The sequence below is a fragment of the Myotis nattereri genome (genome assembly GCF_964212035.1).
Source record: "Myotis nattereri genome assembly, chromosome: 1".
Lineage (NCBI taxonomy): Eukaryota > Metazoa > Chordata > Mammalia > Chiroptera > Vespertilionidae > Myotis > Myotis nattereri.
The window spans coordinates 42748885-42770569 of NC_138075.1; the positions used below are offsets into that span (position 1 = coordinate 42748885).

Below are 21685 nucleotides of genomic sequence, written 5' to 3' on the forward strand. Positions count from 1 at the left end.
TCAGGAGCAGCATTCGGGAGGGCAGCAGTAAGAAAGTGAACCCTGTTTCCCATCTGTAGTGGCTTGAATTGTGGCTCCCCCTGAAACAGGCCAAGTCCTAATTCCAAGGACCTGCGGACGTGACCCTATTTGGAAACAGAATCTTGGCAGATGTGATTAAGTGAAGGGTCTTTAGATGAGACCTTCCTGGGTTTAGGGTGGGCTCAGAGTCCAATAACTGATGTCCTTGTAGAGAAAGGATAGGGACTTGCAGGCACAGAGGGGAGGCCCTGTGAAGACAGGCAGGTGGGCGCCGTGTGAAGACAAGCTGAGGAACGCCAAGGGTTGCCAGCAGCCCCTAGAAGCCCGGAGAGAAGCCTGGGACAGATTCTCCCTCAACGTCCAGAGGAGCCAGCCCTGTCAAGAGCCTTGATTTGGGACTTCTGTCCTCCCTAAGGAGCCACTTTTTGTTGTTTCAAGTTATTAAGTTTGCTGTAATTTGTTAGGGCAGCCCTAGGAAATTAACACACCGTTCAAGTTGAGGAGTCTTGGCAAGAGGGCCTGGCAGTCCGCTGGGTCACTTGGCGGTTCCCAGGCCCATCCGTCCTTAGGACCATAGTCTCCCTTCACTGTCAACACTCCCTTTGTCAGCTTGTGGCACAGAGCTGCTCAGCAGCAGCATCGTATTTTGACACGGGCGTTCCTTTCTCAGAAGCTAGTTCTGCACACCCCCACACATGAAAACAGCGAGAGCTCAGTGCCCCGGTCCTCACACAGGGCTGCCCATTAGGATTGCCTGGGGAGTTTCTGAAGACCCCACAGCTAGGCTGCAACTCATACATATTAAAGCAGAAGCTGAGTGTCAGTTTTTCAAACTCCTCAGATGCTTTTAATATGCAATCAAATCCAAAGCCAGTGGCTTAAAGGCCCTTCTCCCTCCCTGGCAGCCAGACCAGGAGAAGCCGGGAGGGAGGGAGCTAGAGGCCCAACACTTGCAGCCAGGCCTGGGTGAGGGCCTAGGAGTGAGTGAAGAAGACAGAATCTGGATTCTAAGGAGGCCATCTACTCCCAGAGCAAATAGAAGTGGTTACTTTCTTTGGGGTTCAGTTTCCTCACCTGGAAGATGCAGTATTGGGGGAGGATGATCGTGAGGCTCCCTCCTGGAGCCCCTGACATTGGTGAGGTCAAGCTCAAGGCTCTCAGCTGAGAAATCCTGGCCACGCAGAACAGCCTCCATAACCCAGTGAACTAGAAAAGCACCAGGCCCTCCCCGCTCTGCCCGGGGATGTCATGAGACAGAGTTTGGTAAAGTCAGAAGCAAGATGAGAACTGGGTGCTCTAAGGGATGCCGAGTAATGCATGCTGCTTGCCCCAGTTTCCTTTAGTTCAGCAAATCTTATGTATGTTAGCACCTGATAAAGACAGGACAGGACGCTCTGCATTGGAAACACAAAGACAGATAAGCTGTTCCTGATACTGTGGGACTCCTGACCTTGGTATAAATTTGAGCGTTTTATCCCAAATGAGAAAGCGGAGTGATTTTGTTTTGGGATGAACCCACCGGGAAAAATGATGGAGTATCAGAGCACCTCTTTGCCTTCAATTCCCAGATTCACATCTCTTCAGGGCTGTGACAAGTATTAGTGCTGTTCACCAACTAGATCCTGTTTTACTTCTCCTGAGCGCACAGTAGGATCATAGTTCCCAAGCCCCTTAAGTCAAGTGTGGCCATGAGCCTTCCTTTGCCAGTGAAAGGAGAACACCATGATAGCTTACTTCCTCACAAAGCCTTAAGGACCAGCACATGGCTCCTGCATGGTCCTTTACTCTGCGTGTAACCAGCAACACTCCTGATGGAGGCACCTTACTGACCTATGATGGACATGTAGTGTGAGCAAAAAACAAAATTCTGTTGCTTTAAGCCATGGAGGTTTAAAAAAAGGTATATTACAAAAATTTTCAAACATACCTGTATAAAAAAACAGACAATAATATATCAAAATTGCTATACCCATTACTTAGCTTCAACAATGATCAAGCTATAAGCCTCTGTGATTTGGGGTTTGCTTGTTAATACAGCACAACCTAGACGACTCCTGCTAAAAGCAAGAGGAAAGGGTGTTATTTTATAGAAATGCTGAATGAGTGACAAGTAGGCAAAGAGAGTGGAAACAGAATTGATGAGATCTGATTGTTATGCCTTATTTTTTAGTGAGATCATTTCTGTTTTTCTAATATTATAATTGAACGGCAATTTGGATTTTTCTTGTAGGAGCTGCCTTCCATGTTACTTATTTTCCTCTAGAAATCTAAGCACATCTAGAAACCAGAAGCTCGAACGGTTTGTCAAGTCCACTGGAATGGTGTGCTAGGGGCAGACTGCGGCATGGAAAACTTACTCAATGTGGGGGAGGGCCTGCGGCATGGAAGGGTGACGGAATGTGGGAGGGGGAGGGCCTGCGGCTGGGAAAAAAAAAAAGGTTACCGGTTGTGTCAGGGTCAGGAACCGTGGCGGAGAAAAATTGCTAGATTGTCTTAGAAAAACAATGTGTTATGATATGCTCCAGCCAGGTGTGACTCTGCTTACCTCCCCTTTGTGCTTATGAACTTTTTGTGAACTTCTAAGGAACAGCTAATGAAATGCTTTGTAGTTTTTTCCTTTTTTTTCTCACACTGTGTAGTTCTGCAATAAAAGATCTTGCTGCACCCTTGGTCGGCACCACATGCTGCTAGGCTCCCAGAGGGGGAGGGACGTGCTGTGGTCAGCTGGCCAGCTTAATAAAGGCTCTTAAATTTAAATTCTGAGTCGGTGGTCTATCTCGTTGAGCTAACCCATAACATTGGCAGCAGAACTAAAGTTAATTGCCTGCTTCCACGTAAACGCTAACAAGCACCATTAAACTTTTGGAAAATGTGATTATTTTCGTTTTAATATTTTTTAGAAAGGGCTTTCCTACTGAATTATTTCTGGAATGTGTGCATGCATGTAAACACAAACCCGAGTTTTTCCAAATCTACACTCAATTGTATTACAGCAGTCTGATGGATTCATTTAACAAATGACATGAAATCAACTTTATTTCACAAAATTAGTCCATATGCCCTACTTATCCACCATGTCTGATTTTGTTTTCGTTCAACGCAACTGAATTCTCTGTAACTGCTCCACCACTTATTAGGGAGGTGAACCTGGGCAAGTCAGCCCCTGCAGGAGCCTCCGTCTCCTTCCTCGTCACTGGAAACGTCTCTGTCTGTTGTCCCAACCGGAGAACAACCCAAATCTGTTGTTCAAGGATCTGGGAGGAGCACAGGGCCTTCTGGAGATGCCAGCGCGGGGGCGGGGGGGGGGGGGGCGGGGGGGAGCGGAGGCGGGAAAGGGGCGGGGCAGCGAAGGGGGCGGAGCGGTTCCCGCATTTCTGCAGGAATTTTTGCCTTTAGGCAGCTTTCAGGAGGAGCCAGGAAGTTTTGCCAGTTTTCTTTTCTTCTTAAAGCTGTTAGGCGTCTGTTCGGGTCGCCGAAGGAGCGAAGGAGGAACTGCACGAGGCCGAAAGAGGTAAAGGATTAAAAATGTGTGAGGTCATCTAGAAAGTAGATGGGCTGAGCCCCTACATGGTGCCGCACCCAGAGATCGGGGGGTCAGAGTTTTTAAGGACTCGAGGGGGCTTTTCCGTGGCGGGGATTCTCCGGGCGGGTCCGGCGGGGCGGTGACTGGTCTGAGGAAAGGGAATGTGGTCTGAGCGGAAGGGAATGTCGGCTGCAAAATGGTCTGAGGGCCAGTTTCCCAGGGGAGGGCTATCTATTTGATTATTTGATCAGACCTCACGTGCACGAGGCCAAAAGTGGTAACGAATTATACATTTATTAGATCATCCTCATCCGGAAAGCAGATGGGCTCAGGCCCCAAATGGTGCCAGCACCCGGGGACGGGGGAGGCAGAGGGTTCAAAGGGCTCTACAGGGGCTTTTCCTGCGGGAAATTCTCTGGGCCGGTCAGGACCGTGGGCAAGGATGGGACGGAAAGTGACTGGTCTGAGCAAAGGGCCTGTGGTCTGAGCGGAAGGGACGGTCAGTTGCCAAATGGTCTACGGGACTGTTTCCCGGGGCGGGGGTGTCGCTGCGGTGGTTTGATCAGACCTGACAGAGTTTAGGGAGCTGAAGGTCCGCGTGGCCTCGTGGAGGTAAAAGTTGCAGGATGCTGAGAATGGGGCTGTTTGGTGGAATGGCGGACGTTGGTCTCAGCCCGAGTGCATCCCCTCAGCTCTCAGCGCAGCTCCTCCGGCGGTGGGAGCCGGTCTCAGTAGCGACACCACAGTGTCCAGTGGGGAGACGGGGCCTGTGCTGTGTGCGCCGCCTGCCTCCGTTTGTGCCTCTGCCTCCTGTGTCTCACTCGCAGGCCGGTGTCGCTGCCGCTGACTTTCGGAGGCAACTCCCATAGGCGGCCTGGGGAACAGCAAGTGCCTTCTCCCCCGGAGCCACTCTTTTGTAGTTCATTCTGGCCACACAGGGACCTCAAGGTGCAGAGTTGTTGTTCCTTAGGGGCACTGGTTCCCATGCAGCCAATAGCCCAACAAAACCGTAACTGGTGGCTTGCCCCCTGAGAAGGTAAGTTTGCATGTATTTCTGTGGTTTTGAAGGTATTTGACTGAACGAGTCTCTCCTCTCTGCTCTTCTTTTTTTTTTTTTTTTTTTTTAATATATTTTATTGATTTTTTACAGAGAGGAAGGGAGAGAGATAGAGAGTTAGAAACATCGATGAGAGAGAAACATCGATCAGCCGCCTCCTGCACATCTCCTACTGGGGATGTGCCCGCAACTCAGGTACATGCCCTTGACCGGAATCGAACCTGGGACCTTTCAGTCCGCAGGCCGATGCTCTATCCACTGAGCCAAACCGGTTTTGGCATCTCTCTGCTTTTCTTTCCTAGGTTCCCTAGCGATGCCGGTGGAGATGCACAGCCAGGGCCAGGACCGCTGTGTCCTCACCTGCACTGAGTGCAAGCAGCAGGTGGAGACAGGCTGGCACTGCCCCGGGTGCGAGGGCTACGACCTTTGCATCAACTGCTACAACACCAAGGGCCACCCCCACGAGATGGTGAAGGTGGGGCTGGGCCCGGATGGAGAGGCCGAGGTGGGCGATGAGGGCGGCAACCAGGGGCAGCGCCGGTTGAGGAGCCTCCGGGAGTTGCGGCGCCTGGCCATCCAGCGCTGCATCCAGTCCCTGAGGCACGCCCGCCAGTGCCGTGACGCCAACTGCCCGCAGGTGTCCTGCCAGAAGATGAAGCGTGTCGTGGAGCACACCAAGGGCTGCGAGCGCAAGACCCATGGAGGTTGTGGCGTGTGCAAGCAGTTCATCGCCCTTTGCTGCTACCATGCCAAACAATGCCAAGAAAGCCCATGCGCCGTTCCCTACTGCCTCCACATCAAGCAGAAGCTCCACCAGCAGGAGTTGCAGTACCGCCGGCAGCACGCCTAGCTCATGCACCGGCGGATGCCACCATCCACAGCCGCACGTGCCTCAGCAGCGCCTGCTTTCCCTCCTCAGCACCACCCGCGCCCCCGACACTGCATCCCAGCACACCCTGGACACCACAGCCCTCGACTCTGCCCCAGCCCTCGCCTGTGAGCATGTCTCCAGCCGGCTTCTCCAGCGTGGCCAGAAACTCAGCCCCCACCAGTTTGCACTCGTGGGAAGCCCACTAACCAGATGCCAGCTTCACTGCCCCTGCCAGGCCCACCTGCAGCAGTGGAGGCGCCCGGCAGATGGCATGTGAGGTGCAGCAGCGGCAGCATCTGTACTGGGTGAGCACCAACAACACTCTGCCCCTGTGGGACTGTGACCCCTGAGAGCCAGATGGCCCCCATGGGCCTGAATGTGACCCAACCAGGTCAGTGGGCCTGTTATTCTGCCCCCCGACCCCCGGCAGTGGCAGCCGGCACCCATCGCCCAGCAACAGCCCATGTGGGGCATGCCCAGACCCGTGATGTCTATGCAGACCCAAGGTGCAGCCACATCAGAGCATCTCACCGGGGGGCCTGCAGGACCTGCTGTGGACCCTGAAGTCTCCCAGCTCCCCCAGCGGCAGCATGTGCTCAACATCCCCAAGTCAAACACTCAGCTGATGGCAGATCTCATCAAATAGCACACGGCCAAGTGAGCGCCCAGCCAGCCCGGCCTTCAGCTCCAGCCCAACCTGCAGCCCATCCTGCAGAACCTGAACACCATGCAAGCCAGCGGGCCCTGACCTGCTGTCCCTCCGCAGCAGCAACAGTGGGAGGCCTGAACCCCCAGGGCCAGGCCTTGAACATCATGTACCCGGGGCGCAACCCCAGCGTGGCGAGAATGAACCACAGCACAGAGAGATGCCGCGGAGCAGCAGCAGCAGCAGGAAGGCAGCGCTGGCATGGCCGCAGGCCTGGCAGGATACGCCCAGTTCCAGCAGCCTCAGGGACATGATGCCACCGGCAGCCATGCAGCAGCCGCAGATCCAGCAGCCGATTGGGTCCCAGGCCGGCCAAACCCTGTCAGGCATATTCTGTACCTTTCCCCTGCCCTCAGTTTCTCCCCTGCGCTCAGTACTTTCTGTTGTCCCCCCTTGAGGCTCCTGTCCTCTCTGCCGTTTTCCTGTTGTTCTCATTTCAGGTGTCACAGGAGACAGCTAAGCAGCCGAGAAAAGCAGCTCTAGACCCAGCTTCCTGCAACCACCTGCACCTCCATCCAGCCCACACAGAGACATAAATATCCCGCCCTCCCTACTCTTGCTTGCTGAAATAAATATGCTGGTGTGTATTAAAAATAAAGTTTCTAAAACTCTCACAACGTCTCTTGGCCAGTCTCCTGTCAGCACGGACCTAACAAACCCCATGAGCCCCAGCAGCACATGCTCTCAGAGAGCCACAGGCCTCACCTCCCCGGCCAGCAGATGGCCACATCCCTCAGTAGCCAGGTGAGATCTCTGACCCCTGTCCAGTCTCCAGACCCCAGTCCCAGCCTCCACATTCCAGCCCATCACCACGGATACGCCCCAGCCTTCACCACACCACGTCTTCCCCAAGACTGGTTCTCCCCACCCAAGACTCCCAGTGGATCAGGGACACTTGTGGAACCCCAAATATGCAATACCCCCACAGCAGTGCATTGTCCAGTGAGCTGTCCCTGGTTGGTGACACCACAGTAGACATCCTAGAAAAGTTTGTGTAGGTTTTGTAGCCTTGTGAGAAAATCACTATTTTTCGTTCCATGTTCTTGGACCTTTTGTAGTGAAATCCAAGCAGCTAGGCTCTTTATTCCTAGATGGAACTGCTACTTCCAAGCCACAGAAGTGTAGATTGCTGTTTAAAGAAACAATAAAAAGCATATGTTTTTGTTAAAAACCAGTTGATTTAAATATATGTTCTCTCTCTTTTTGCTGTTTCAATATTTTTTTTTTGTTCTTGGGGGAGAGAGGTTCTGTTTGGATTTTTTGTCATCATTGCTGGTGATTCACGCCTTTTTTTAACGGGAAAATCAAGTCCATTATATCCATATTTTTACTTATATTTTTAAGGTTTTAAACATTTGTTTAAAAAGTGAGAAGTATAATATTCAGAAACTGATTCCTGAAATAATGCAAGCTTATAATTTATCCGGACAACTTTCTGATGTTATGGGCAGATTTTTTCTATTGTGAACTCTGGGCATTCTCCCAGTATTACCCCTGTTGATAGGAATTGGCTCCTGCGTATACACACACACACACACACACACACACACACACACACACTCCCACACATCTGTACTGGCTTAAGCCAAACTCTTTGGCAGATATAGAAAATGATGCTTTGTTTCTCTGATAAAACTAGTTTTAGACAAAAAAATAGGGATGATGACTCTCTTAAGACCATGCTAATGTTAATAGAGAAGAGCATTCTTCTATGTAAAACTTGAAATCAGGAAAAGCAAGTCTAGTGTCAATCATGCAAGCGCTATAACTACCACAAATAAGAAAATTCAAGAAGATCAATCCCTGTATAGGATGGTAAAGTACCAACTCATTTCTTATATTGTTAAATAAACTGCGTACAACAGACAAAACAAAACAAAACAAAACAAATAACATTACCCTAAAAATGTATTGAGTTCCTCAAAAAGAAATAAAACTGGAATTTTGAATGGAATTGCACTGTGGTAGGTTAATCATTGATTAAATTAGGTCTTAATGAAGCCATCCAAGATGAGGCATTCTATATTAGGTCATCTGGTACAAAAGCTTGGGAAGTGCTCTACTTATTCAGATCATTTTGATTCCTTTACAAAAATTTTTAAATTTTATCTGGCAGTTTTAGTGTTAATGCCCAGATATTTAGTGATCCTTATTGCTACTGTGAATGATTTCTTTTTAGTAATATTTTCTAGTAGCTGTTGTGGGTGGGAGAGATGCTGTTGATTTGTGCAGGCTGATCTTGTATCTGGCAAACTTGCTGAATCTTATTAGTTATAATTTCCTTGAATCTTTGTTTTATTGTAAGCTGACATCCTGTTTTCTCTCTCTCTCTAAAGAAGCACTCCCCCCACCCCATTTAATTTCTGTGGTGGGTGGTGGAGGTTGGGGAGATGACTCACTAGGAAGGAGTAGAAAATGTTTCCTCCTCCCCCACCTCAGGGAGGGGCCTGGGCCTCCGTGATGCTCACATCGGGTTCTCCACAGACTCAGAGAGAGACCTGCTAGTCAGGCCGCTGACCGCTGTGATGGGAGGAAAGGTGGCCTGAGTCCTCTGGAAGCAGGAAAGGGGAGGAGAATGTCACCATAAAGAGAGGGAGGATTTAGAGAGGGGAAGAGCATGAAGGGAAAGACTTGAGGGGAATGTGGATGAGTGGGGCCTGGGAATTCTCAGGGATGGTAGATGGTAAAAGAATCTAAGGTTCCAGAAGAGAAGCTGGACCAGAGACCCACTACCCAGCAGTACCACCCAAAGAAGCCCTGGTCACCTAATGTGGGGGCAGTGGGAGGAGCTTAAGCCCCTGGGAGACAGGAATGGGCACCTCCTACCCCTCCCACCACCAGCCCACACTGACCAACTGATAGAAGCCCCATCCCATGACTGCCCTGGTCACCATGCTTTGCTGGGACCTTAATGCCCAAAGCTGTGGGGGCCCAGGAACTTCCCAGGAACGGAACCTCCTGCATCTCAGAGCTCCCACAAGTGAGAGCTGGATCCTCAAGCCACAGACAAGTTGGGGCCCCACACTTGGTCCTGACAGGAAGTTTACTGAGGGAGGGGCCGGAGTTGAGAATGTTTTCACTGGGCAAGTGTAGCTGAGTTACTTTGGTTACTTTGGTTTGGAAACTTCATGGGGCCGCCCTCTCCCCCGCAGGGCACTGGCACTGACTAGGCTGCTGGAGGCAGGATGGGGAGCCCCTGGTTTAACAGCCTGATTGGTGACTCAGAGTTCAGTTGGGGGCTGAGTGGCTATAAAATCAGCAATTGGAAGCCTGTGCCCTCCTGATCCCTCTTCAAGGGTTTGCCTTGGATGAACTGATGGCCACATTCCTGCAGCTGTTCTTTGCTACCTGTGCTGCCCTCATTGCTCCCCTTTTTACTGCCTTTCATGAATTCAGCACCTCAGGCACCCAGATCCCTGAATGTATGTAAACTCTCCTAGGAATTTGCTTTTTATGATAGAGATCAGCATAAACAAAGACAGCCTGGCAGGTCTGTTCATGCCTGGACACAGGCAAATGCCTCACTTCACACTGTCAGAACGCTTAGGTTGGGGGAGGGTTCTGGGTGGATGGGGGTGTAAGGGCCTGGCACCCTCTGTGAGCAAGCCATGAGGAGGCCACACTTTCTTTGTAAATGTATAACTCCAAAACAAGAAGGCTATTTGGGAGCAAAGAAAAGGGATCAATGGGATGAGAGAGTAATCTTGGTCCAGGAACATGCAGACCCTGAGTCTGTCCAGGTGCTTCTGAGAGCTGAACAGCCAGGCGGACCCCAGGCCTGTGGGTGAGGCCCGTTCTGCTGCGTGTTCACCTTGTCCCCCAGCCCCCACATGCCAAGCTCTCTGCCGGCTCCTAACCTGAGCTGACTCACTGACTTCCACTTCCTCCCAGGAGGCAGCTGCACTATTATTCCCATTTGGTAGATGGAGAAACTCAAATCCAAAACTCACTTTGGATCTCAGGGATAGACACAGGCATAAGGACCACAGCAAATAAAGGAGCCCTGTGTGTCCAGAGAGGAAGCTAGGAGAAGGGGCCAGTCCCCTGGGCCTTTGGCTATATTTCCCTTCCCCCAGTGACACACTTCTTGGCAGGAGCTGTCTGTGGAAAGCCAGCCCAGAGCTCTGAGTGGCTCTATGGCTCCTGTGGTAGGTGGGCTTGAAGGAGAAGCTGAGAGGGCTGCCTACCCCAGCAGGAGGCTCTGAACGTGGGGGCTGTTAGGTTAGGTGGCTCAGGAGGCGCCGTAGGAAATAAAGAGAGTCCAGTGAATCAGAAAAAGAAAGAAAAGGAAAAGGTATATTGCGTCCCAGGAGACCCAGGTACCCTAAAGACAGGGCACGTGGATTCTCGCCAACAGGGAGGGGGCGCTTTTTTTATACTGCGGTTGGATGAGGGGCAAGGTCATGAGCTGAGGTATTCAGCTGAGGAAGTTTCCGCTGCAGGGGGTCAGCCAGGTATTCAGGAAGGAGTCAGTATCTGTGTGGGGGTCGTGTTGATTCTGGGAGAAGCCTGTATCTGGGTCTGGCACGCTGATCTGTTAGAAATGCCAGGGGGAGTCCATTATCTCATCACACGTCTGCATGCATCCGATCCTGGGCTCTCTTCGACCTAACAGGAGGCTCAGGCCACTGCAGGCTTAGGAACTAAATGCTGTTCAAACACTCGCTCAGCACCGCCCAGGAGCAGCCCTGGCTGAGCCGGGAAAGCTGAGGCATTGAACAGAAATGTGGATGCAATGACTCTCCATGGCTCCGGCCTCTGCTCCCCTGTGATTAGCCAGGTCTCCCCCACCCAGGGGGCCGGTTACAGGGACAGGCCCTGCTGCTAGGCTGAAACCCGTAACGTTAAAACAGAATCTGGCCCTGACTGGTTTGGCTCAGTGGATGGAGCGTCGGCCTGCGGACTCAAGGGTCCCAGGTTCGATTCCGGTCAAGGGCATGTACGTTGGTTGCAGGCACATCCCCAGTGGGGAGTGTGCGGGAGGCAGCTGATCGATGTTTCTCTCTCATCGATGTTTCTAACTCTCTATCCCTCTCCCTTCCTCTCTGTAAAAAATCAATAAAATATATTTAAAACAAACAAACAAAACAAAAAACAAAAAAAAAAACAGAATCTGATTATCAGTAGTTTTTGAAACTCCTCAGGTGATTTCATATGCAATCAAATCCAAAGCCAGTGCCTTAGAGGGCCTCCTCCCTCCCCGGCAGCCAGACCAGGAGAAGCCGGAAGGGAGGAAGCTAGGGGCCCCTCCCTTGCAGCCAGGCCTGGTGCCTCTGGGAGTGGGCGGAGAAGAAGTCAGAAACTGGATTCTGAGGAGGATTACCTCTATGTGGCCGGGCATAAGGGCTCTACCTGGAGGGTGAGGCTGCAGCTGGGATATCAAGGCCCAGGTACAAACCCCTCTTTCTGGGACTGTACCTGTTTTATGAATTTGACCAAGTCGCCTGACTTCTCTTGGCTCTCCTTTTCTTATCTATAAAGTGGGGACAGTAGAAACACCTAGCTCAGTGGTCGGCAAACTCATTAGTCAACAGAGCCAAATATCAACAGCACTTCTTCAAAATAGACTCGCTCAGGCCGAAAACCGACTTCTGCGCATGGGCCACGAAGTTTCAATCGCACTGTCGGTGCGCGCCAGCACGTGGTATTTTGTGGAAGAGCCACACTCAAGGGGCCAAAGAGCCGCATGTGGCTCACGAGCCGCGGTTTGCCGACCACGGACCTAGCTCAAAGAGAAGCTGAGAAGGATTAAAGGAGAAAATGAATGTGAGGGGCCTGGCTCAGGTGCTGTAAATGGCAGGCACCCAGGAAACGCTCATCGACCTTCTGCACCTCCCCAGCCACCTCTCTGCTTCCTCCCTACTTTCTAGTCTGAACCTGGGGGAGAAGCAGGCAGGCAGTTTTGCCCCTTTCTTTCTAGTTTCACACCGGAGTTTGAGACCCCACAATCACACTATTTTGGCTGTTAAGTCTTAGGACTTCTTTTTTGTTTGTCCATTTTTCTGAGATTTCTTTTAAGTATACATATCTATCCTCCCTTTCTAAATAGCATAGTTTTATCCCTCGTTATCCACTTTGCTTCTTTCCCTTGGCTATTGTCAGAGCACAGCTAGAGCACAGCTGCTCTGTGTCCGCATATTCTTCTGATTCCTACTAATGACTACGGCAAGTGTCAGAGCAGGTTCCTTCTCAAACACTGCTGGCTACACTAATTATTGGTTCTGAGCCCCTCTGCCAGGGGCTGGACCTTCTTGGACACCAGTCTTAGAGACAGAGAAGCCATGAGAAGTTGTGCGTGAATAAGAATGAGTCTTTATTGTAAAAGCCAGTGGCCATTTAGCCATCAGACAAATCAGTTCTTCATAGCAAAATCCCATAGAGGCAGCTGCACACCCGCTGGTGAACAAATACATCGTTCTCACCAAGCAGCATTAGCCTTTGTACCCACAGCTATTATCTGAGCAGGTGCATGCTGCCCCTCACTGCCTCACATAGTCGTGGCACCTGAGCGCTCTACTCTTGCCTCTCTAGCCTCTTCCCTCTCTCCAGGCTGTCCTGCACTCCTGCACTCCTAGCTGGTCAGTAATGCATTATACCACTTAGACAAAAGAGGCCAGTTGCCAACAGTGACATCGATCATTTGGATTACAGAGGAGCAGTGTACCGTGAAGTCACTGTGGCCATGAAGCTGAGCAGTCATTGGACATTGTGATTAAGATTCCCAAGTTCAGCCTTAGCCAGTTTGGCTCAGTGGATAGAGCAGGGGTGGGCAAACTTTTTGACTCTAGGGCCACAATGGGTTCTTAAACTGGACCAGAGGGCCGGAACAAAAGCATGGATGGAGTGTTTGTGTGAACTAATATAAATTCAAAGTAAACATCATTACATAAAAGGGTACGGTCTTTTTTTTCAATAGTTTTATTCATTTCAAAAGGGCCGGATCCGGCCCGCGGGCCGTAGTTTGCCCACGGCTGGGATAGAGCGTCGGCCTGTGGACTGAAAGGTCCTGGGTTTGATTCTGGTCAAGGGCACATGCCTGGGTTGCAGGCTCGACCCCCCAGTTAGGGGGCGTGCAGGAGGCAGTCAATCAATGATTCTCTCTTATCATTGATGTTCCTATCTCTTTCTCCCTCTCCCTTCCTCTCCAACATCAATAAAAATTTAAATAAAGTTCTACTTTTAAAAAAAAAGATTCCCAAGTTGAGAGTGGCCATGGCTGTCAGGTGTACTATCAACAAGGCCTCCACACTCTAATTATCTGGTGACACAGGCATAGTTCCCACAACTACATATCTTGAAAACTATGTCAGGGCAATATACAGAAATATTATTTTTATTCCCTTATAGAACACTAGAGGCCCGGTGCATGCAAATTCGTGCACTCGGGGGTCTCTCAGCCCAGCCTGTGCCCTCTTGCAGTCTGGGACCTCTTGGAGGATGTCTGACTGACGGCTTAGACCCACACACTGGGGATTGAGCCTAAGCTGGCAGCCGGACATCTCTCTGGCAGCCTGGGAGCCCTTGGCGGATGTCCAACTCATAGCTTAGGCCCACTCCCCTTGGTTAGTCAGACATCCTTAGTGCTGCTGCGGAGGCAGGAAAGGCTCCCGCCACTGCAGATGCACTGGCCAGCCATGAGCCAGCTTCTGACTGAGCAGCACTCCTCCTGTGGAAGCACACTGACTACCAGGGGGCAGCTCCTGCATTGAGTGTCTGCCCCCTGGGGGTCAGCGCACATTATAGTTTGTTCCCGTTGTTCAGCCATTAAGGTCAATTTGCATATTACCCTTTTCTTTTCTTTTTTTTTTTAAATTAAATCTTTATTGTTCATATTATTACATTTGTCCCTCTTTTTTTCCCCCCATAACTCCCCTCCTCCCAGTTCCCGCCCCACCCTCCGCCCTCACTCCCCACCCACTGTCCTCTTCCATAGGTGCTCAATTTTTGTCCAGTCTCTTTCCGCATCTCCCACACCCCTTTCCCCCCCAAGAATAGTCAGTCCATTCCCTTTCTATGTCCCTGATTCTATTATGATCACCAGATTATTTATTCACTTGATTCTTAGATTCACTTGTTGATAGATGCATATTTGTTGTTCATAATTTGTATCTTTACCTTTTTCTTCTTCTTCCTCTTCTGAAAGGATACCTTTCAGCATTTCATATAGTACTGGTTTGGTGGTGATGAACTCCTTTAGCTTTTCCTTATCTGTGAAGCTCTTTATCTGACCTTCAGTTCTGAATGATAGCTTTGCTGGATAAAGTAATCTTGGTTGTAGGTTCTTGCTATTCATCACTTTGACTATTTCTTGCCATTCCCTTCTGGCCTGCAAAGTTTCTGTTGAGAAATCAGCTGACAGTCGTATGGGTATTCCCTTGTAGGTAACTGGGTTTCTTTCTCTTGCTGCTTTTAAGATTCTCTCTTTGTCTTTTGCTCTTGGCATTTTAATTATGATGTGTCTTGGTGTGGTCCTCTTTGGATTCCTTTTGTTTGGGGTTCTCTGCACTTCCTGGACCTGTAAGTCTATTTCTTTCACCAGGTGGGGGAAGTTTTCTGTCATTATTTCTTCAAATAGGTTTTCAATATCTTGCTCTCTCTCATCTTCTGGCACCCCTATAATTCAGATGTTGGTATGCTTGAAGCTGTCCCAGAGCCTCCTTATGCTATCTTCGTATTTTTGGATTCTTTTTTCATTTTGCTTTTCCAGTTGGGTGTTTTTTGCTTCTTCGCGTTTCGAATCTTTGACTTGATTCTTGCGCTCCTCTGGTCTGCTGTTGGGTGTCTGTATAATATCCTTTATTTCAGTCAGTGTATGCTTAATTTCTAGTTGGTTCTTTATCACAACATCGAGGGTCTCATTAGATTTCTTGAGGATCTCACTACATTTATCGGCAGTCTCACCAGTCTTTTCGAGGGCCTTACTAAGTTTATCGGCAGCTTCTAGACAGTTCTTGAGAGACCTTAAAAGTGTGGTTTTGAGCTCTATATCTTACATTTCTGACATTTGCGTCCTGTTTCTTTGTCTCCGCATTTTTATATCTTTTCTTGGTGCACCCCCTAGTGGTCTTTATGCGCAGTCTTGTAGTTAAGCCTTGATTGTTGTCTGTAATACCAGGGGTGATTTGACCTCCAGGCTAACTGGCTATGAGAGTCAGCTGTGTCTGCAGAGGGAGAGCTTCTGTGCTAGATCTCTAGGGCGGTGCTAATCTAGCCTTTACCTGAGGCTATAAGGCAAATGGCTCTGCGCAGGGCTTGGGTGGGGCGGGTCTCAGGGGATCAACAGGGCGGGTGGAGCAAGCAGTTATGGCTGCTCTCAGTTCTGTCCCTAGGGGCTCTGCCTCTCAGAGTCCCAGCAACTGCTGCAAACCTCGGAGAGAAAGCTGCCTTCAAGTTCCGACCGAAGCCAGACAGTCCCGCTTCTCCCATTTGAGTCTGGGTCCCCAGAGACTTGCCCAGATCTGGAGCTCAGAGTCTGAAACTCCCTCCCGATTGAAAACAACAACTGCGCCCTCCGCCGCCAGCCCGCTCTGCGCGCACCTCGCACCTAAGTATTTCACTTCAGCACTGTGCCTCCTCTGAGTCTGGGTATGATATTGCCTTTCCTCCGAGTTGTAGAATTTCCATTCAGCCAGCCTTCCTGTGGTTCTGGATGATGTCCGTTCTGTCCTTTAGTTATATCTCTGAAGTGGTTGTTCGAGGCAGCAATCTCCTGCGTTAACCTATGCCGCCATCTTGGTTTCTCCCCTCTTCTAATATAGGACTAGAGGCCCGGTGCACAAAAATTTGTGCACTTGGGGGGAAATGGGGGTCCCTCAGCCTGGCCTGTGCCCTCTCGCAGTCTGGGACCCCTCGGGAGATAACGACCTGCTGGCTTGGGCCTGCTCCTGGGTGGCAGAGGGCAGGCCCAATCCCTAGGTGCAGCCCCTGGTTGGGCTCAGAGCAGAGCCGACTGGGGAGTTGGTGCGCCGCCCCGTCATGCAGAGAGCGGGGAAGATTGGGAGGTTATGATGCCACCCTCAGTCACGCTCAGGGTAGGGCCAATTGGGGGGTTGGGGCACCGTCCCCTGTCACACTCAAGTCAGGGTCGATGGGGAGGTTGCGGCGCCACCCCCTGTCACGCACAGAGCAGGGCCAATCAGGGGGTTGGGGTGCTGCCCCCGTCACACACAGAGCAGGGCCCATCAGGGGGTTGGGGCACTGCCCTCTATCACCCACAGAGCAGGGCCGATCAGGGGGTTGGGGCGCCGCCACTCTCACACTCAGGGCAGGGCCGATGGGGAGGTTATGGCTCTACCCCGTCACACACAGAGCAGGGCCCATGGGGGAGGGGGGGTTGGGGAGCTCCCCCCTATCAGGAACAGAGCAGGGATGCTCAGGGGGTTGGGGCCCCGCCCCCTGTCACACACAGAGCCGCAGGGCGATCAGGGGGTTTGGGCGCTGCCCCCTGTCATGCTGATCCCGGTGCCGGGAGGCTTATTACCCTTTTACTATATAGGGTAGAGGCCAGGTGCATGGGTGGGGCCGGCTGGTTTGCCCTGAAGGGTGTCCTGGATCAGGGTGGGGGTCCCCACTGGGGTGCCTGGCCAGTCTGGGTGAGGGGCTGAGGGCTGTTTTCAGGCTGGGGGTGACTGAAGCTCCCAACCGCTCCTTTTTTTCTTTTCATTTTTTTTTTTTTATTCTGGGCCAGCTTTACCTTGAGGCTTGGCTCCAGCTCTTAGGCTTCCGTGGCTGAAAGTAGGTTTCTGGCCTTTGCTTATAATGTTGCGAATCTGCTGGCTGAAGTCCAGCGGTATTTGTTACAATGTTTCTTAAACTGCCCGCTCAGAGGCCTGCAGCCGCAGGCGGGGAACGTTGGTTTTCTCCAACGATCCTCCGTCACTGAGGCAAGCAAGCCTCATGTTAGTTTCAAGCTGCCTGGCTGCCGGCCGCCATCTTGGCTGACAGTTAATTTGCATATCTCGCTGATTAGCCAATGAAAACGGTAGCGGTCATACGCCAATTACCATGTTTCTCTTTTATTAGTGTAGATTCTACTCTATGTGTGTGCATATGCCACTGCTTATTCAACCAGGCCTTATTGACAGGCATTAGAGTTGTTATTACAGCAGTGCAGCTAGGCACTTTTTCACATTTTGCAGCATAGCTTAAGGAACGGTTCCCAGGGCACTGCTCTGCTGCTACTCCCTCACAGCAACTGCTTGGCAAGACCCTCAGCCTGGTTATGAGACCCTACCACCCTAATTCCAGCCTCCTCCTTCCTTTTATGTGATTCACCTGGACAGCAGATATGGCAACAGAAAAGTAGCCTTGCCTTCATTGCTGTCCTCCCATCTCACACAGTGCATTGAGCTGGATGACCGAATTCAGAACCAGAATGGAGGTGTCAGCTGTCTTGTTTCTGCCACACGAGAAAGCTCACAGAAGCAAGTTGGAGTGCCAATCATTACATCCAGTCAGGACCTAATTCCTGTGGTTCACAGATAAGGAAACTGAGGCATGGCTGAGGGTCACATGCCTGGTCCACGGCCAGCAGCCCTGGCCTTTGCCCCCTCACTGTCCCAGCAGTTTGGCAACAGGAGTCCTTGTTGGAGTTTCAGGAAATCAAACAGCTTAAAAGGCAGAAGCCACCCCATGCACCATGACCTTTTCATCTTCTCTGTGAAGGAAAGAAACCTCTCAGCCTCCCTTTTTGATGTATTATAATCATCTAGTGACTGTGATGGGCTAAAGTGTGTCTCCCCCGCCCCACAAATTTATATGCTGAAGTCCTAACTCCCAGTACCTTAGCAGGTGACTGACTTGGAGATAAGGCCTTCAGCGCGGTGATTAAGTTTAACAGGAGCTCCTGAGGGTCTGTCCTGCACCAAAAAGAGGGTGTCCTTTGAAGAAGATGAGATGTGGGCACAGCCGGCCCAGAGGAAAGACGCGTGAAGACACAGAAAGGAGGAAGCCCTCTATAAGCCGAGGAGAGAAGCCTCAGAAGAAACCAACCTGCCAACACCTGATCTGGGGCTTCCAACCTCCAGAAACGTGAGGAAACGTGTCTGTTGGGCAAGCCCCCGGTCTCTGATCCTTGGTTTTGGCAGCCCCAGCAAGTGAGTACAGTGGGTAACTAAGGACGGGTACGAAGAAAGCACCATGCACGGGTAGGAGACTGATGTGCTCTCTGGCAGGTTGCTTCCCTCGTGTTGCTGCCCACACATTTCTCCAGCTGCCTTTCCTCCTGATGCTTCCACCAAGCCCGTCTCTTCGTGGCCTCTTCCCCATGAGGGAATCTCTCTCAGCAAAATGCTTCTGCATCTTGCACAGTCGGCAGTCCCTGGAGTGGTGAATTGGCGGCAGCTTCAAATGGTGATAAAAGGCAATGGAGGCCGAAACCGGTTTGGCTCAGTGGATAGAGCGTCGGCCTGCGGACTGAAAGGTCCCAGGTTAGATTCCGGTCAAGGGCATGTACCTTGGTTGCGGGTACATCCTCAGTAGGGAGTGTGCAGGAGGCAGCTGGTCAATGTTTCTCTCTCATCGATGTTTCTGACTCTCTATCTCTCTCTTTTCCTCTCAGTAAAAACTCAATGGAATATGTTAAAAAAAAAAAAAAAGTGTCTCGACTCACTGGAGTGAAAACATGAAATACTTAAAAAAAAAAAAAAAAGGCAATGGGGGCACCTGAGAGCTTTCGTCTCATTGGGCGCTCGGGACCACTTTTATCACCCACCCGCTTGGGCAAGTGTGGCAATCCTACCCTAAATGTATTTCTCCCCCATTTTCACGAAGGGTGAACGTGGTGTGCAAAATGCATTTGTAATGACTGATCTCTGCTTTTCAACTGAGTTTTCCTGAGTCATTAAGTCTTTAAATTCTTCAATATTTTAATGATCTTGAAGTTCAGTGATGTTTTCATTCTCTCAATACTCTGTTGCCCATAAGACTCTCCAGTAAGAGCCCACCACAGGGTGACTTCACACCTGGCCCTGCTCTGAGTGTGTCCCTTCTTGTCAGCCTCCTGTGTGGGCCATGATTAGGGCATAGGCACATCACACCCCAGCCTAGGTCCTAAGACAGTGAGAAGAGTCCCAATTACCCTCAGAAATCCTTTCAGAAGTTGCCACGTTGGAGACCATGATTCCATTTTTCATTGCATTCAATGGACCAGCTTTTCCTCGAGTTTGGGGACAGAATACGTAGTCTTTGTTCAGTACAGCCCCAGGTGAAGAGTTGGCCTGTATCTAGGGACTGTGCTAGAACTACACAAAGCCTCGCTAATTATCACACACAGGAGGGGCCGGAGAGCAAGACCGACTGGGAGCAGCAGATTCTCCTTCCTTCATTTAGGGGAATGGCAGGCAGAATTGTCAGCACTATTTAAATAGCTCTCTCTCTCTCTCTCTCTCTCTCTCTCTCTCTCTCTCTCTCTCTCTCCCCTTTGCCTGAACACATGGCAATTCACAGCATGGCTAACATAGTAAAGAGAGAGACAGAGAAAGCACATGACTGGGCCCAGGATACCCAGGTTGCAAAGTCAATTCAGATGAAAGCGTGGAGAATGTTAAGACCAAGGGTCTTGGGAGCCATATAGTCCTAAATAGAAGTGGTTACTTTCTTTGGGGTTCAGTTTCCTCACCGGGAAGATGCAGTATTGGGGGAAGATGATCCTGAGGCTCCCTCCTGGAGCCCCTGACATTGGTGAGGTCAAGCTCAAGGCTCTCAGCTGCGAAATCCTGGCCACGCAGAACAGCCTCCATAACCCAGTGAACTAGAAAAGCACCAGGCCCTCCCCGCTCTGCCCGGGGATGTCATGAGACAGAGTTTGGTAAAGTCAGAAGCAAGATGAGAACTGGGTGCTCTAAGGGATACCGGGTAATGCACGCTGCTTGCCCCAGTTTCCTTTAGTTCAGCAAATCTTATGTATGTTAGCACCTGATAAAGACAGGACAGGACACTTTGCATTGGAAACGTAGAGACAGATTCTGTGGGACTGCCCATCTTGCTATAATGTGACTGCTTTTTCCCAAATGAGAAAGCTGAGTGTTTTTGTTTTTTGTTGTGAGATCTATTAGGAAAAATTAAAAGTACCCTTTTGCCTTCATTTCCCAGATTCACATCTCTTCAGGGCTGTGACAAGTATTAGTGCTGTTCACCACCTAGATCCTGTTTTACTTCTCCTGAGCGCACAGTAGGATCATAGTTCCCAAGCCCCTTAAGTTAAGTGTGGCCATGAGCCTTCCTTTGCCAGTGAAAGGAGAACACCATGATAGCTTACTTCCTCACAAAGCCTTAAGGACCAGCACATGGCTCCTGCATGGTCCTTTACTCCGCGTGTAACCGGCAACACTCCTGATGGTGACAGCTTGCTGGCCTGTGTCTCTCACTGAGGACAGAGTGCAGTAGAGGAGGACACACCTTACTGATCCATGATGGACCTGGAGTGTGAGTAAAAAGCAAAATTCTGTTGCTTTAAGCAATGGAGGTTTAAAAACTGTTTATTACAAAAATAAACCTATATAAAAGGACAGACAATAGACTGCCAAAACTGCCATACTCATTCCTTAGCTTCAACTGTGATCAAGCTATAAGCCTCTGTAATTTGGGGTTTGCTTACTAATACAGCAAAACCTAGACCAGTGGTCGGCAAACTCATCAGTCAAGAGAACCAAATATCAACAGTACAACGATTGAAATTTCTTTTGAGAGCCAAATTTTTCAAACTTAAACTATATAGGTAGGTACATTCAACTTCAAATTCAACTATAAATTCACGGTTTTCGTCTTCTGTTTTTCTTTGCTTCTTCTTTGTAGCCATCTCAAACAGGGCACCTAAAAAATGTTTCATTTTATAATAATAAAGCCATCAACACAAAACAATTACAATTCTTAAATTGATGACAAAAAAAACCTGTAGGATTTGCCGTTGGTTGGAAAAATACAGGTAACTTTATGTGTCGAGTAGGTACTTTCGTCACCCGCGCGCGATTTGCAGACGCGACTAGGACTAACCACTGCACATGAGACTGCTGGCTGACTGGCTCACTCAGCTCCTGCATGAATGGCCCGCGCCTTCCCTGTGCTGCGTATCCCACAGAAGTTTCAATCGCACTGTCCTTGTGCGCCATCACGTGGTATTTTGTGGAAGAGCCACACTCAAGGGGCCAAAGAGCCACATGTGGCTTGTGAGCCCTGGTTTGCCGACCACTGACCTAGACGACTCCTGCTAAAAACAAGAGGAAAGGGTGTTATTTTGCAGTAATACCAAGTGAATGACAAGTTGGCAAAGAGAGTGGAAATAGAATTGATGAGATCTGATTGTTATGCCTTATTTTTTAGTGAGATCATTTCTGATTTTCTAATATTATAAATGAGTGGCAATTTGGATTTTTCTTGTAGGAGCTGCCTTCCATGTTACTTATTTTCCTCTAGAAATCTAAGCACATCTAGAAACCAGAAGCTCCAACTGCTTGGCAACTGCACTGGAAATGCAACAGGACTAAAGTTGATTGCCTACTTCCACGTAAA

The 21685-nt window shown here is 50.1% G+C and overlaps 1 protein-coding gene across 2 annotated transcripts in view; it reads left to right on the forward strand.

Annotated features, from left to right (window-relative positions):
- Positions 1-3377: 3377 nt before the first annotated feature.
- The window catches only part of LOC308521812 (histone lysine acetyltransferase CREBBP-like), a 34641-nt gene continuing 16333 nt past the window's right edge, over positions 3378-21685 (forward strand). The window contains exons 1-2 of one of the 2 annotated variants that reach the window (XM_081094924.1): positions 3378-3532; positions 4904-6786. In XM_081094924.1, coding sequence (XP_080951050.1) covers positions 4915-5451 — 537 coding nt within the window. In that variant the 5' untranslated portion in view covers positions 3378-3532; positions 4904-4914 and the 3' untranslated portion in view covers positions 5452-6786. Of the gene's footprint in view, positions 3533-4903; positions 6787-21685 lie in introns of those variants that run through there. The other variant, XM_081094923.1, reaches the window with a different exon arrangement.